Raw genomic sequence first — 16,573 nt, 5'->3', positions numbered from 1 at the left:
TCAATTCATGGAAGCAGTGAATGAAAGTGCTTGTGAACAGCAAATTTCAACCAACTGAATCCAGATTTTGCAATTGTTTCTTCCAAAAGGCTGGTTATTTTTAAAGCACTCCAAGTGTTTAATCTCTTCTCCTTTTGAAAGATGCTGTATGTGTGCAAAACGCAGACACAGATCTGTGGCACTGGAGAGTTTGAGTTTAACCACTTAGAAGCATTTCTGGGTGGAAAAGGCCTGAATTACGTTCTTTTAATGAGCATTAGCTATACTTTTTGTGCACGGAATGTTCTGAACCAGGTTCTGAAACAGAGGAATTTCTGTGCTAATTAAAAACTGCTGTTCAGAGGTCCTGAGTCTGTCAGCTCATGGCCAGTCCTCTGGCAAACAGCACCTCTCAAAACCACAATGGCACGTTTAGGAGCAGAAGCAATGCCCAGCTTTCCAGTTTACCTCCAGTTCATTGAGCCTCTGGATCCTTGGGGTGAAGTGAAGCTTGTCAACATCGCAGGCGAAGGGGGGCTGCCAGTCCTGGAAAACAGAAGCGTTCCATCAAAAGACCAGGAAAAGGAAGGAAATTTCTCTCTGTGACAATCAAAAGCCAGGTGAAGCTGAAGCATGGAACAGGCCCCTGTAGCCTCCAAAGGCTCTGGAGCCTCTCCAGCACACGGTGGGAGCACAACAGCTGGAGCCCAACCCGTCAGCATGGCCCATGCTGCACGTCCAACCGGGGCTGCTCCGGGCTCCAAGTGCCTTCAGAGGGAACAAGCCCAGAGAGCAGGAAGAGTGAGATACATCAAGTGAGTGTCGTTGTCTGCACCTTAAAATATTTCTCTGTGCCTTTAAAACAGGTAATGGACCCACAAAATCAATCACATTTTGGAACTAATGACCTATCCTGCACTGTGAGACTCCACAGAGTCCTGGGATTGTTAAGGTTGGAGAAGCCCTTTAGGATCATTGAGTCCAACCCTTAAGCAGTAGCACCACCATGGTCACCACTAAACCATGTCCCCAAGTGCCACATCCACACATCTTTTGAACACTTCCAGGGACAGTGACTCCACCACTGCCCTGGGCAGCCTGTGCCAGTGCCTGACAAATACCTTGGCTGCAAATATTCAGGAAGAGCTAGAATATGATCAATTGGAAAAAAACAATTATTATTACTTTGATAAAATACCTGCAACTGGCAGTGTTATTTATAAACACAACTATAAAGCCATTTTATCTTTTAGATCTCTGACATCTATCACACATGCTTGGTTTGGTTTCACAAAACCAAATTAGATTTCATTTAAACTTGACAGGAATTTATTGCATATAAACTTATCTTATTATCACTAATTACAGAATGAAGATAATGCACAAGAGAGCTACTGATAGTGGTGTAAGACAAGAGCTTTGCACCAGGAAAAAAAACTACCTTTCCTCAATGTTGACAGCAACTGAAGTAAGACCAGCATCATAAACATAATATTTGTTAATTTAGCAGACACAGAGGATATGAAAACCAGCATTAAAACCAACCATAAATAGTTTGCAAAGCAATTATCTTACAGAGCAAACAAGACACAAGAGTCACCAAGAGTGTGGAGAACCTGAAGAGCAGATGGACACCAATCCACAGGCTTTATCAAGCTTGGGTTGACTAATCCATCTCTCAAAATTGGTAGTAAAATCTTTCTGATCCTACGAAGCACTTGCAGCACATCAAGACTTGACAAGGCCAGTTGCAGTTAAAATTTGAATCGGAAATTTAGACAATGGTAGGGGATCAGGATGGCAAATCACCAAAAGGACACTCAACCCTTGACCAGTGGACACGTTTCTCAATTATTTTCCTGCTTTTAACCTTAAGACTAAGTCTGGTCCCAACAACAAAATGTTCTTAAACAGCCCAGTGGCATTAACTCTTCTTTTACTGCCCATTTTCTTTGCCAGGACACCAAATGCAATGAAACCGGCAAGTCTGACAAAGAGAATGTTGGATATTCTTTTCTAATATCCTGCTATTTGATGAATCATTCATGGCCCTCAAGCTGTAAGATGAGAAGCACAACTGGGAACAGTTGGGCAGGATTTGAAGTGTTGTACTTCAACAGGACAAATCTGACTCTCAAGCTGAACCAACTGGTTATATCATTAGTCACAACTCCGGAGTTTGCTCTGTACCAAAAAGAGGGAGACAGGAGACAGGCACCCAGCCCAGGAGGGGACACAGTGGTGATGACACGTAGGAGACATGCTGGGGATCAAATTAAATTGCCCAAAGGAGAACTGTGGGGTCCTGAGAGCTTTGCTTAGGCTGAGAGTAAACGAAACCAAGGGGGCTGTGCTGCCTCACTGCTCAGCTAAGCAACGAGCCAAGGCTGTCCCCAGTGGGCCACCCATTACTCTAAACCAGGTCCTCCAGTAAGGCTCTGCAGAGGTCAGGAAACAGGAATAAAGTGAACAGGAGCAAGAACTGAGCTCACGTAGGCAATGATGCTACCACTGACACCGTCACCGACCCATGCTGTGCTTCAGGGCCATCGCCTGCAGTTACTGCACTGGCAGCACATCAGGAAAACCAAGGAAGGGAGGGGAGAGCTCAGGCGACTCTTCTGGTCAGGCCACATGTCTCTTGGCACAGGCACCTGCTCTGGGCAGAGCCCAGAGGAAAGTCTGCGTGCCACTGGGCACAACAGGAGGAACAGGATCCTGACCTGTTCCTACAGGTTCGGGCTCCTGCTCAAGACTGAAGAAATCCAGCTCCAAGGGTGCCCAGGGCAGACACAGACCCAGCCCCTGGCAGACAGCACGGAGCAGGCTGGTCCTCTGCTTATGGAAGCAAATGAGGAAGTTTATGTGCATGATCTTACACAAACACCTCATTCACAGCACGGCACCCAAAACAACCTGCTCCAGAATTAGCTGATTATCTCCACGATCTCCTATTTATTACTGACTGGTGCACGTCTGGGGACATTTTTTCCTGTTTGTCCAAGCACACTGGTGCTGGCAAAGCACCAGTTACCTACTGCACTGGAAAGAGTAACATGACTCCAGATAACACAATCTGCCTCAACAGGCATTTCCTACACCTGCAGTTTTTAAGTTTACTGATATTGAATGTCCAACACACACACACACCAAGACGCCCCAATGGCTCATCAGCTGTTTACCAGAGATAAGCTTTGGGAACTCCTTTTATTAAATATAGCACTATCAGTAGGTAACTTTTCAGCCTATCAAGCAGATGGGTTCATCAGCCAGAAAGAGACATTTAACAGTCTTAAAAGTGTTTCACTCGTAGCAAGAAGCGAGTCATTTCAAGAGCTTCTGCTGTGAGATGGTAAATTTGCTTAACGAGAGGGAACACTGGATTGACTCCGGCTCCTGAGGTTTTTAAGGAGGTATCACAGAACCACAGAATATGCTGAACTGGAAGAGACCCACAGGGATCATCGAGTCAAACTCCTGGCCCCGCACAGGACACCCCAACAATCCCACCACGTGCCTGACAGGATTGTCCAGATGCTCCTTGGGCTCTGGAAGACTTGGGGCTGTGCCCACTGCCCTGGGGAGCCTGTTCAGTGCCCGACCACCCTCTGGGTGAAAAACGTTTTCCTAATATCCAACCTCAGCCTCCCCTCTCAGCTTCATGCCGTTTCCTCGAGTCCTGTCAAGAGAGTGAAGATATTGGTACCTGCCCCTTGTGAGGGTGTTCAAGGCACCAATGAGGTCTCCTCTCAGTCTCCTCCAGGCTGAACAAGCCAAGTGCCCTCAGCTGCTCCTCAGAAGGCTTCCCCTCCAAACCCTTCCCCGTCCTCGTGGCCTTCTTTGGATGCTCTCTAATAGTTTAATGTCTTTTCTATATTGTGGTGCCTAAAACTGCACACAGGGCTCGAGGTGAGGCTGCCAGTGCAGGCAGAACTGAGGGAAATTAATGCTATTTATAACACGTCATATTAGATTATTATAAAATCACTTTGGACTTTACAAACACACTACAGCACAACCCTTTGAATACAAACTGTGTCAGATGACACTGTCACAGACCCACAGGCATTCACCATCCGGAGAAATGACAGCATGTAGCAAACAGTCCATCCTGACAGTCACGGAGTCATTTTAAAGGCACAAACAGTTTATTTTGGAGCATCCGAACTATTCAAAGTTGATACAACCAATAAGGATAACATTTATCTTTTTCTATTCCACAGTATGGCAAGTTCCTCAAGTCCTAAACAAGATGCTTTCGACCCTTCTTTACCAAGCGTATTATTTACTCAACAAAAATCCTGGACACATTTTGAAGCAAAACTTACCAAGACAAATGTGATGCTCACTCGAAGGAGCATTAAGGGACATTTGTGTGTGACAGAAATGCCTTTATGCACCTTGGAAAGGCAGCAGCAGCACCACGAGAGGGAGCTTTGTGGTGCAGGGCTCATTTGCAAAGCTGCTGAGCTGCACGAGGAGCTTTGCTGGGGAAGAGAAGGGAACACACACCCCAGCTCTCCAGGCCCACTTCCCTTAACCTCACGCCTGGGAATCTGAGACTCGCCCTTTTCATCCAGCTCCTCAAAGGAACTGGTCTGGATTTCCCTGTTTAAAAAAAAATAATTTTAAGATGTTTAAAAAGTTCAATTTAAGTATCTTCCAACAGCCATGCTGAGTGCTAATGTTAAGTACACACAGAAAGCAAGAAAACATCGATTTCCTAAAAAGTCAGGAATTTTTACACCCCCTCCCCCAGACCCTTCGTTTGAAATTACTCCATTGGGTTCTGCTGTCCATCCCCGCCTGTTAAAAGCCTCCAAGGGACAAACAAGATCCTGTGCTACCTTAGCCTGCACTTGTCATAAACCTGGCATCAAATCCAGGCAAAAATGAGAAAATTTTAAACTTTTCTATAAACTGTAGGGGACAAATCCAGCTTTGCAGAAGGCATGCTTTAGGGATCTTACTAGTATTTCAAGTGGTAATGCAAACTACAAATGGTCAACACAACTATTTCTGTGATATTTCCATATTCCTGCTCCCAGCTCAGCTGCTCCAGGGATGTCAGGCTTCAGAGCATTTCAGCGGGCAAACCCTGCACCTCATCCAAACTTACTAATTAAAATTTAACCACTCCCACCCCTGCGAATTCAAGGGAACAAGGAATTACCACTGCCCCTGGTAAGCTGCTCTACAAGTTAGTTAGCTTCAGCTTTTCTTCCTCCCTTATCCTCATCTCCTTTTTAACCAAATCCCTTGTCTGCTGGCTGCCTGAGCAGCTATTCCTGAACCCTTCCTGGGAGCAACATTTCAAGACATTTCTCAATAAACAAATATCTTTTTGCTTCTCTTTACAGAACCAGCTTACCAGTCCTGCAAATAAAGATTTTTTTTTCCTCAGGCTTTTTCTGAAGTGTCTTATATTTTTTCAACATCTTTTGAAAACTGCAAGTAGTGTTTTACTTGCAATCTCTCCCGTGTCAGACACAGAAAAAGACATCCCTTTTATTATTTTGCCAGACAGCAGCTTATAGTAAGATCCAAAGGAATATCTTAGCAATTCTTGCCACAGACACACATTCATTCAGCAAACTGCAGCGATTCCCCCCTTCCTGGGATGCCCACCCTGAGAGCCTGACCTACATTCTTTGTTCCCACATCTATGATCTTGCCTTGGCAAAGGTGTTCCATGATTGCTGCCTCCAAGAGGGAGGGAGCACGCTTGGTGACTCAGGAGGTCCCTTTCAGTCTCCTGGTTTTATGACTATATTAAAAACACACTGGGAGCTCAGATGGCAGAATCCACACAAACCCATTACTGCCTGGCAGTGGGTCAGCCATAAAGCTCCCATCTAACGGGAACTAATCCCTCTCTGACCCTGTTAAAGGCTAACATTAGTTGGGAACTCCAATCATCAGCTAACCCAGTTTGTGGTGAACAGTCCTTGGTGAACAGTCCTTCCTCAGCCATTCTGAGTGGAGGTGATCTTTCCACCAAAATCCCTGAATTCCTCTTTGCCAAGGAGGGACAGTGGGTGCAGTAACACAACTTACACACAGAACTCCCCAATAACAAGCCTGGTGCAGTATTTCTTATTTGAGACAAAACTGGGCTCTGTTACATATTGCAGATTAGCAAGGGAGAACAGCCATAGCCACAAATCCTTCCCATCCAAGAACCACAGCCAAGGACGAGTGTGCAGCGGGAATCACCTCTCTAGATCCCAGTGTTTTGGTGCCAGCTCCACCCTTGGAGAGAAATAAAGGCTCAGGTGAGCTGGAGAGGATTCTCAAGCATTGGGGACCTAAAGGCAGAGAGAGACGGGAACTACACACAGGGTTTGAACCTCAAAACACAAGAGGTGGCCAGGCTCACACACAGGATTTGCCAGGCTCTGCTCCATGGAGGCACCTGCATGCAAGGAACGGATACAGAGGCTCTGGCAGCACCAAGCAAGGTACGAGCAGCCCTGCAGGAACAGCTGGGGATGGATGGGGTCCCACACCCCTGACTGACTTCAGAGCACTGACCCAGACCTTGAAGCAGAGCACCATCAGGACTGGGGCCAGACCCAGCCATGGGTGTCCGAGGACACCGGGCCCCAAGAGCTGCTGCCACCTCCCCTCAAGGCACAGCTCTGCCAAGGACAGACCTTTGTTCTGCTCTCCCAGTACCTTCCTAGAGCACGTGAGAGCGGCACGGACAGCACAGACTGTTCCTGGGGCTGTCCCATCCCAGCCCTTGGAGTAGGTCTGTGCCCTCTCCAGAGCTGTAACTGGCAGCTTCCAAACCTAGATTTTATTCCCAGTGTAACTCGGATTAAGAAGAGACCTGAATTTCCCAGCCACCAGAATAGAAGCAGAACAGCTACGGACAACTCTGCTGGCTTCACCCACGGAGCCTCCTTGGCTGCCCAGGGATTCCCACCACCCACTGCCCTGGCTCTCCACAACACCCTCCCTTTCAGCTGCTCACATCCACTGTCCCTGCTAAAGCACCTGCTCCCAGTGAAGACCATTCACTCAGACATTCCCGAGGGCAGCAGGCTGTAAGAACCCACAAGTTCTCCCTGACTTTTAAAAATGCTCCAGCTGGTCTCCTGGACACGCATGTAGCATTCCCCCCCAGCATACCCCAGATATAACCCAGTCACTTGGGCTTGAGAGGAGGCACATTCTAATGGATACATGGGCATGGAGTGGTTCCATCCACTGGCAGCTTTGGTTTCAACGCTGGGGAGGGGAGCTGTGCTTGGTTTTAGACTTCAATTCCAGCTTTTAGCTTGCTGACTATCTCAAGTTAAACAAAAACCTATAGAAATTCTATCTATGTTATTCTTGCCCTATATGGAAAGTTCCAGACTAAATTGCTTCATCTTAAAATTTTCAATGAGCTGAACAGAGTGAGTGTTGAAAATCCCTCAATGAGACTGAGGCAAGGACGGGAAACTCATCATCCTTTAAGCACACCCCAATGTTTCAGTGTTTCTGAAGAGCAGAAACCACACCATGGTGACCACAGCAACACTGCACGCAGCCACTGCCATTAGTAAAATAAATTAAATAATACTCCTTTTGCATGTTTTCTTGCTAAATATAGAGATCAGTAAATCACCTACTCTGAATTCACCTAATTCCACAGTATGACCCCTGTGATGAACGTAACAAGTTCTTCATTTAAAGCCAATATTTCCTAATTCCCAGTGACCAATCTGTTTTTCTTCACAAGTTTGACAGCACTAGAACAGGAACCTCAGCACCAAACCATCTCTTCCTCCCTGAACCCCATCCACTCTTGATCCCAAAGTGCCAGAAGTGGCAAATCCACCACCATCCTTCGTTTTCCCCTGAGAGCAGATTCCCTCACAGTCAGAAAGGCCCTGTGACCTGACTCAGCAGAACCTGGCCCACTCTGAGCAGGACCTGCAGCTCAGTCACAGCTCACCAGGACTGGCAGACACCGCAGCACCTCTGGTTTCTCCCCAGGAGCTCACTTACGTGTTGTAATTGAGTTACCTTTCTGTTTTCTTTCTGATAAAATCAACTGGACGAGCCTCTGTGTATTATCAAATCTGAGGGATCATCACCACCAGCTTCCTGTTTCAGACAAAGTATCTCAATCCTCTGCATTAATTCCTGTTTTAGCAGTGGTTTGTTTCACAGCTCCAGGACCAGGAGACTGCCAGAACTCTCAATCAAGCTGCTCCAGAAGTGAATTGGTTTTTTGTTTTGTGTTTTCTTTTTCTTCATAAAAATAAATCAAGCAAGCAGCTGAATGAGCAGCTTGAACAGACTTGAAGAGGTTTAAACAACATTTAAATCAATGTTGCTCCTTAAAACACGTCCCTGGAGCAGCAGCTCCAGTTCTTTCAAGCCCTGGGCTTTTAAGTTTCACCATTTAGGCTTTGCTAAGGTTAAATTTCTCAAAATTCATTATTTCATGCGCAGAACTTTCTTGACACTTCTCTGCACCCTCTCCAGTTGCAAACCTTTTTGAAGTCCTCCAACAAGTGCAAGACCCTGAATGCAAAATTTTCTTCTCTCGTGCTACCACAGAGGCAAAATCTCCTTATTTGTCACCAAGACACTCCAGAGCTGCACTTACTGCTTCATCCAGAGCTCCCATTCCACCCTTGCACTGCTTTCCACAGGGATCCACAGTTGTTTTTCTACACTCCTCCCTCCTCTAAGATGCTCTATGCTCCTTTGTTCCCAAGGTAAACCCTTTCATTGAGTCCTACTTAAGTGATTACTGTTTCATATTATCCATTGTTTACTGGGCATTTGGGATCCCTCTAAAGCAACTCCACACTCCATTCAGAATCATGTATTTTTTTTCTTCTAGACTGGTAGTGAAAATTACATACCCTTATCTTGAGGTTCTGAGACCATTAGAAAAGGATCCTTCATTAAAAACATTCATTAATAGTTGAAATAATTTGTGATCCAGTATATTAATTTGCACAATAACAATTTCTATAATTAAAATATTGAACACTATTAATTTCTAGACTGTGACAACACAACTGAATTAACCAAATACGTGGTCTCGTGGAAAACAAAGAAAGTAATTCAACCACCCCAGTGCTCATACAGTTGTACTCCATACTATTACCTTCTGAATTCCAGGATTATACAGGACTGTTCTGGCCATTCCTCCACCCTGGAGTGAGATAGGGTGAACTCGTGCCTCCATAAAGAACTTCAACCATTAAGGAAGTTAATTCTCCCTGTCCTCTTAAAAGTTCCCCAGCATTCCAGGATTTACTGAAAACTGACAGTGAATAATTTCAATAACTCCAGTGTCAATTCCTTCCAGATTCCAGCTGGTTTAGGATACTTGGAAGCCTTAACAGTGCTTCTTCATATTCACATTACTTGGAGTAATGAAATTCAGCTTGAATTTTCTCAATTTTCATGCCTGGCCTTGGGAAAGTTAAGATGTTTCTAGTATATTGTACAATATTGTGTATTCTGAAATGGATTAATATGGTAAGTAAGGCCTAAGTAATCGTTATTTGTTACTTCTTCAAAGTAGCAAAGCAATGACACAATGGAGTGAAGGCAGAGTCCATCCTCAAGAAAGACTTGGAGCAGTTGATACTACTCCTGCTCCACATTTTACCTTTTATTCTTGAAGTTAAATTTCACATTTGTTAGACTCTTTGCTTCCCTTAATTACTTTTAACTACCTACTTGAATCAAGTACTCCATTGTCAAGCAATGAAGCAGTTCTTCATTTCCCTCCCCTAAATGCCCCCACTGATTTGCAGAGCTATCAAAAGCTTCCAGAAGGAAAGGCCACCCCATCACATGACAAGTTTTTGGAATAAACTTGAGTTTATTCCAAATTACCAGAATGCCAGGATCTGTGCCGAGAAAGGAACTGAAAATTTGATGGCTGGGCTGGCATTATTTTAGCTTAAACTCTGCTGGGTTTAAGGGAAGAAGTCCTAATAAATGATGTTTTCGGTTCACAGAATAAAATTTAACTACAGAACACCATGTCATGGACTGCAAGCAAGTTTTACCCCATCCACCCTCCTGCATCCAGCTCCCCTCTCTGGTCCATCCAAATTTAAATCTCTACTCGTTAACTCCCAGGAGTGACCACGGCTGGGAGAGCCTCGGACCTCAGCCCAGCACTCTGCTGTCAGTGCCTTCTCGTGCTCCACACTGCTGACAAAAACCCATGGAGAACAGTGCCAGGGATCCAGTCACTGCTGCACCCTCCACAGACAGTCACTGCAGCATCTCAGTATTCCCAAATAAGAGTAAAACCCAGTCATTAGTGATGACTGAAACGAACTGAAGAGGAATGAAGAGGAAGAAAGCTTCCTTGAGTTCTCGACTGGAAACTGCCATGCAGGAATTACACCTCTGTTATATTTCTGGATATTCTTTCATCTCATGAACACCCAGAATCCTCTGTCTTCCACCCAGATATCTTCTGGACATCAGCTGCCTCGGTACTCCCCTCATGAAACAGTTCACTGTCCTTGAAAACTGCCACACAAGACAAGGCACCACAGCTGTGGCTTTCTCCAGGCTCACCTGGTGCCCAGGTAATGCCAGCAGAAAGGGACCAGAGAAAGCGCTGCCCCCGGTCCTTGGGAGCCCAGGGAACTCTCCTCTGTGTGCTCCAGTGCTGGAGCATCAGAGCCAGCTTCAGAGGAAGGACTTGGCCATGAGCAAATGGGGAAGCTACAGCTGGGCACCACCAGTCTCACATGTTGTTCCATATTGCAGCTCAGATAGAGAAACACAAATTCATCTGCTGATAACGGCCCAGCAGAGTTTAAACTAAAATAATGCCGACCCAGCCTTTAAATTTTCAGTTCCTTTCTCAGCACAGATCCTGACAGCTCATGGTGCTGCCTACCTGCTCCCCGGCACGTAACCGGGCTGAGCACGCCGGCAAGAGATTCCCTCGGATGCAGGAAGATTCCAAACCCCAGCCATCACCAAACAAGGCATCCGGTGGGAACACACGTCCTGTTGTGCTAAGTGCAGTACAGTCTGTGGCTCACGGTGTCACAGACCCCTCGATCACATTAAAAGAACAATAACTGAATATTCACTGCGGCTCCTGATTGCAGGAGGAAGGCCAGGAACTACGTCAACTTAAAGGCTTTTCTGGTCGCTCTGGAAGAGCTCCCTCTATGCTCCAGGCCGCTGAACCAACCACGCACTTCACAAGTCATCCCAGGCATTATCCGGGGTAGAGATAAAGCCATGGGAGCTCAGCTCTCCCAAAGCCAGACTCCACGCAACCACCGGGTGCTCAGCCCTCGGCAGCTCCAACTATTTTCATCCTGCTTCTAAATAGGCTCAGAGAAAGAGCTGATCACGCAGCCAGGCAGGTCCAACACCTGGTGCAATACCTGCCTCTTCAAGAAGATGAGAGTGGCTGAACATGCAGCTGCAATAAGTAATTTAGTCCTTCGGAGGACTGTTGATTTATGATCTCCAACAGATAACAGAGCCTACAAGAAGCTTTCTTATAAGCTTTTGGCTTTTTACACAAGTAGCCAAGAAACAGATGAGATTTTTTTAGATAACTCTTTTTTTTTTAAACAATCACAAAGGGAAAAAAAAAACAATAAAAAAGAAAAATATCCAAAAAGCAAAAGAAAATTCTGTTCTGCTTACAATTGCTAAAACGCTGTTGACAATGTACAACCCAGAAAGATCATTCTACTAAAAAATATTACAGAAGTTCAATGATGACTCTGTAACAAAAACCATCTTCTCCCCTTAACTCTGTCAGCATCTGGCTGCCTGCATGAAAAGGGGCACTGGCACATTTTACCGGGGCACAAATTCAAGAGTGCTCTTAACACTGCAAACCAGGACTCTTCCTCCAGAGGGCTGAAACACCTTTCTCTCCAGCGAGAATCACATTATTCACTACAAACATTTCTGCCACCTCAGACACCAATTCAGCAAGTTACGACTATTTTAATTCGTAAGAAAAAGGATGGACACCAATAGGAGTCTCAGCAACAACTAACACACCAAAGTGAGGAGTGTGTGTTTCTGAAGATTATTTCTTTGAACTCAAAGTCTCCCTCGCAAAACTTCACTCTGCAGAACTGTTCTCTGTCAGTTTGCCCCCTTGCTGGAGGAGATTTGAACTCAGTGCCTGTTCAACATCGTAGTTGTTGCCGTCATGTTAACTGTCTCAAACCAGCTGCACCACCCCTGACTCGCACTACTTTCAGCTTAGGGAAAGAGCAATTCACTCAAAATAAGGATGATTCACGCATCGTTTAATTATATTTTTACCCCGAGAAGCTCCTCTCCTCACCAGCGCGAGTGTTCATCCCTTCAAACAAACTAACAATTGTGACCACACAAACTATGATTCTAGGATCGCCACAGTATTTCTCAATAAATTGAGCCGACCAACAAAAGGAAACCAGAATTCAGGCTCCAATTTTGAGCTCACTACACCATCGGCCGAGATGATGATGATGAAGATGAAGGCTTATTACTCTTCCCACTGTGTATTGCATTCTAAAATGGTGGCCATGTCTGTCTAGGCTTCAGCTCGCAGAGCCACCAGCCAAACTCAGGGCCGCGGAGTTTGGTCTTGTCCAACTTGAGGAACAGTTCCCCGTGCTAAAACTGAGCCGTGGCCGCGGCGGGGCCGGGGGAGGCGGCGGCGGGGCCGGGGGCGAAGGGGAGCGGGTCCCCCCGGCCCCTCACGGCCACAATGCCAACATGGAGGGCAGCACCCCGGCACCTCCTCGGAGGCTCGGCGGGGCCGCTCCGGGCGACAACCCCGCAGGCCGGGGGGAGGCCGGGCCGGCCGGGGCAGCCGCCCCCCCGCTCCCCGCTCCCCCCGCGGCCGCTCCGCCGACTGCCCCGGCACTTGGGAGCCACTTCGCGGTGGGGGGGAGCGGTCGGTCCCGTCGGTCCCCTCAGCCCCGCGGCCCCGGTGAAACTTCGGAGCGGCGGCGGCGGCCCCGCCTGCCCGGGGTCACCTGCGCGGCCGCGGGCCGGGGGGGCCGGGCCCCACACAAAGGCCGCTCCCGGCGGCGCCATGCGGGCACTCACCGGCGGCGGCCGCACCTTGCAGATGCCGGTCTGCTCGGCGATGGGCCGGATCTTGTGGATGAAGGCGAAGGGGTCGGCGAACTCCTCCCAGCTGGGCTCGAAGACGGGGCACTCAGGCGGGGGCAGGAACTCGGCCATGGCCCGGCCGGGGCGGCCGCTCCGCTCCGCGATCCGAACAATCTCCGGGGCCGCCGCGCTCCGTGCGCGTCCGCGGGGGGGCCGGGGCTGGGAAAAAAGTCCGCCGGCCCGGGCAGGGGAGGGGGCGCGGCCGCCCCGCCCCGCCCGCGCCTTTGTGCGGGGGCGCCGGGGCCGGACCGGGGAGGGCCCCGGGGAGGTGGCGGGGGGTGAGTTGGAGGAGAAGAGCCGGCGGCGGATCCTGCGGAACTCAGAGCGGCCCGCGCGCCGCCGATCCCACCCCCCGCGCTACCCGGGCCCGGCGGACAGCGAGGCCCCCCGAGCGCCGCTCACCGCGGATCCTGCCCGGTGCCCCCCGCCCCGCCGGGCCGCAGATCAGCGTCCCCCTCCCCCCGACCCCCTTCCCTTTCCCCTCCCGCCGCCTTTGTGCGCGGCCCCCTCGCCGCGGCCGCGCCGTGGCCGCTCCCCCCAGCACCGCTGGTTCGGGGAGGCCCCTCGGCCGCGCTCCCGCAGCCCCGCGGCCGGTGCGAGTCCCGCGCCGCCCCCCCCGCGCCGCCGGCGCTGTGTTTACATGCGCGGAGGGATCCGCACAGCTGACAGCGGGCCCCGGCCGGCGCTTCTTTTTTTAAAGAGCCTCTCCGCGCGCCGCCATTGGCCGCGCCGGGGCCGCGTCACCCGCGCGGGGCGGGGCCGTGCGCGTCCGCGCGGCCGCATTGTCTGCCCCGGCCGTGGAGCCCCCGCGGCCCCGGCCCGGCCCCTTTGTTGGGGGGAGGGTGTGTGAGGGGAGCGGGGGGGGTTGGCCAGAACGGGGCCATTGTCCTGCCCGCGGGCACCGGGAGCGCGGGGATAAGGGGCTGCCCCGCTCCCGAGGTGACCTCCCCCCCCGCCCCGCTGGTTAACGGGGCTCCCCCTCCCTCCCCCCCGGGGCGGTCCCGACCCCGGTACCGGGAGCGGAGGGGGCGGCGCCGGGCGGGGGAGGGGCGGCCCCGCCGCAGCAGGCGCCGCACGTACCGCACGTGTGCGGAGGGAGGGGGGGCCGGGGGGGCCCCGCTCCCGCCCCGCCCCCGGCACCGCCCCCCGACCCCCGCGGGGACCCCCGGCCGCGACCCCCGCGGGGCAACAAAGCCCCGGCCTCGCTGGTCTTACGGTCACCGCTGTAAGAGCCGGCGGTTAAACAAATAATAAATGGCAACTTTTTGAGACGAGCGCACGACGCTCCCGGGTGTCATTTTTTAATGAGACTTCGCTCACTGGCTTCAAATTTCGGCTAAAACTCGGAGAAAGCGTTCACTGTTAGTGCAGCGGCTGGAAAAATCAAACACACTGTGAGTTCCAGGCTCAGCAGCAGCCGCAGGGTTCGGGGGCCGGTTTAGCCACAGCAGGGACTCTCAGCCCATCAGCTCCGTGTCACACCGCCCTTCCCAGCAGAGGAGCAGCCCCAGGAGAGGGGGTGAGGAGGACAAGAATTTGCACAGAGCACTCATGGCCAGTTTAAAGACAATCCTAATTCTTGTCCTCGCTTAAAAACGAAGGGAGGAAAACGGACACAGCTTTTGTAAAGCGTTGGTGCAGGCGATGGCAAAGGGAGGGATCCTCCCCTCGGAGCTGTCCCTCCCTGGCTGCACACCCGTGGGATAGGGAGGAGTCGGACACCTCCCTGCACAGCCAGGGCTCAGAGGAGCTGCCAAGGGCACAGGGGACGAGGCACCAGCTCCCAGCCTGGCTGCACAGGCCCCTGTGCACCACAGCTCAGAGGCTGCCCTGGATCAGCACATGGCCCAAGCTGAGCAGCACCAGCAGCAGGAGCTGAGCTCTCACAGTCTCACCCTTGCAGGGACATGTTGGGCCCAGAGTCACACTCTGACATGGCTTCATGGTGCCAGGCAGGCTCAGCTTCTGGGAGCCCTGGAGGGTCCTCAGCCCTCAGGAACATCTCCAATTTCCAGGGGGCTCCTGCCATTTTCTTCCCTGAATTTTACCTACAGCTGACAGAAGTTTCTGTACCCCATTCCTTGTGCAGAAGAGTATCAGGTTTACACAGGAAGCTTCAACCCCAGATGTAAAACACACCATAATCTGTTTGTACTTCCGTTTACACCAAGGGATCCTCCAGTATAAATCACCAAATATCACAATGTGGAGAGAAAACTAAGCTGGTTCATCACCTTCCAACAGCTGCTCTGCAGCACATCCCAAACTCGAGGGGCTCTGGCAGGAAGGAGAACACTACTTTTGTGACTTTAGGTCTGAGGGTCCCCAAGAGCATCAGGGACACCATTGGGTTCTGGTGTTTGGCAAGTAAATCCTTTTTGCAATGACTCCCTGAGGACCCCTTTTGCCAGAGCTGGAAGGACCACATGCAGTGGGATTGTTTCTGCCAATCCTGTCACAGCCAAAGGCCTCCCATGGGACTGTGATGAAAAACCACTCAAACATAAGTGCTGTTCCTGGGAAGTTGTGATGGAGGAGGAAGAGCGCTGGGTACAAAGATCTGAAGGTGAGCAGAGCAGGGAGATCAAGGGATGACCCAAGGATAAAAAGCAGTTGCCCTGAAGGGAGGGCAAGGTGGCTCAGGGCTGGATAAGATGGAGATTCAAGGTAAGCAGGAAGCCCTGGAGGGTCTGTGTATCCCACGAGGCATCTTACTTGTCTTTCCACCTTGCTATCTGCAAACAAACACTTCATCCCCACAAATGCGTACTTTTGCATGCTGCCTTCTGTCTGTCTTCCCTCTGCTGTGACATCTGCAGTGTTTGCTCTGTTCAGGGGATTAGTGTGGCACAGCACTGTCTGGCTTAGAAACCCAATTCCCCAAGTGTCAGAGGCACAAACTGCAGGAAGGAAAGCAGATTTCCCTCTGTTGGAATGAGAATGCAGGCATTCCTTCTTCATGGTTCAGTTGACTGTCATTAATTAACACCTTTTATTAGATGGGTTTTCTCCAAGCCAGCTCCATTTGTCCCCCACGAGCAGAGCAGAACTTCCCCGTTTGCTGCAGCTCAGTGTTAACCCAGGAGACACAGCAGCTGCTGGGCTGGCAGGGACCAAGCAGAGACAGGGAGAAATAAAGGAGTAGGATTCCAACACGTAGTCCAAAGGCCATCAAAAGGGGTTGGCCCAAGGGGAGGAGTGCCAAGGCTTACAACCGAAGCCAAACACTCTTCACCACATCAGGGATTTTCCCTTGGCAATTCCTCTATCCTCATCCAGCTGTGAGCTCCAAATAGAGCATCTATTGAGAACCCTGCCCATCCCAGTGTCCCTTTACACGCTGTTGCAGCACAGCTTTCCTCACACACTGTTTATGTGCAGGAAGTCCCCTCAGCCTGTAGGGATATTTAATAAAACTTGTGTTTTCTTGGATGGGAACAATACTGTGAACTTTCCTACCAGT

General features: G+C 50.1%; 1 protein-coding gene across 1 annotated transcript in view; it reads right to left on the bottom strand.

Moving 5' to 3' along the window:
* Positions 1 to 13,511, bottom strand: part of KDM5B (lysine demethylase 5B) — a 55,930-nt gene extending 42,419 nt beyond the window's left edge. Inside the window, exons 1-2 of the mRNA XM_064636022.1 lie at positions 13,045 to 13,511; positions 448 to 525 (exon numbers count right to left, since the gene is read on the bottom strand). Of these exons, the coding sequence (XP_064492092.1) occupies positions 448 to 525; positions 13,045 to 13,182 (216 nt within the window). The 5' untranslated portion in view covers positions 13,183 to 13,511. The remainder of the gene's footprint in view (positions 1 to 447; positions 526 to 13,044) is intronic.
* Positions 13,512 to 16,573: the final 3,062 nt, after the last annotated feature.

The sequence above is a fragment of the Pseudopipra pipra genome, chromosome 25 (genome assembly GCF_036250125.1).
Source record: "Pseudopipra pipra isolate bDixPip1 chromosome 25, bDixPip1.hap1, whole genome shotgun sequence".
Taxonomy (NCBI): Eukaryota; Metazoa; Chordata; class Aves; order Passeriformes; family Pipridae; genus Pseudopipra; species Pseudopipra pipra.
This window is presented reverse-complemented; position numbering and strand designations above follow the sequence as displayed.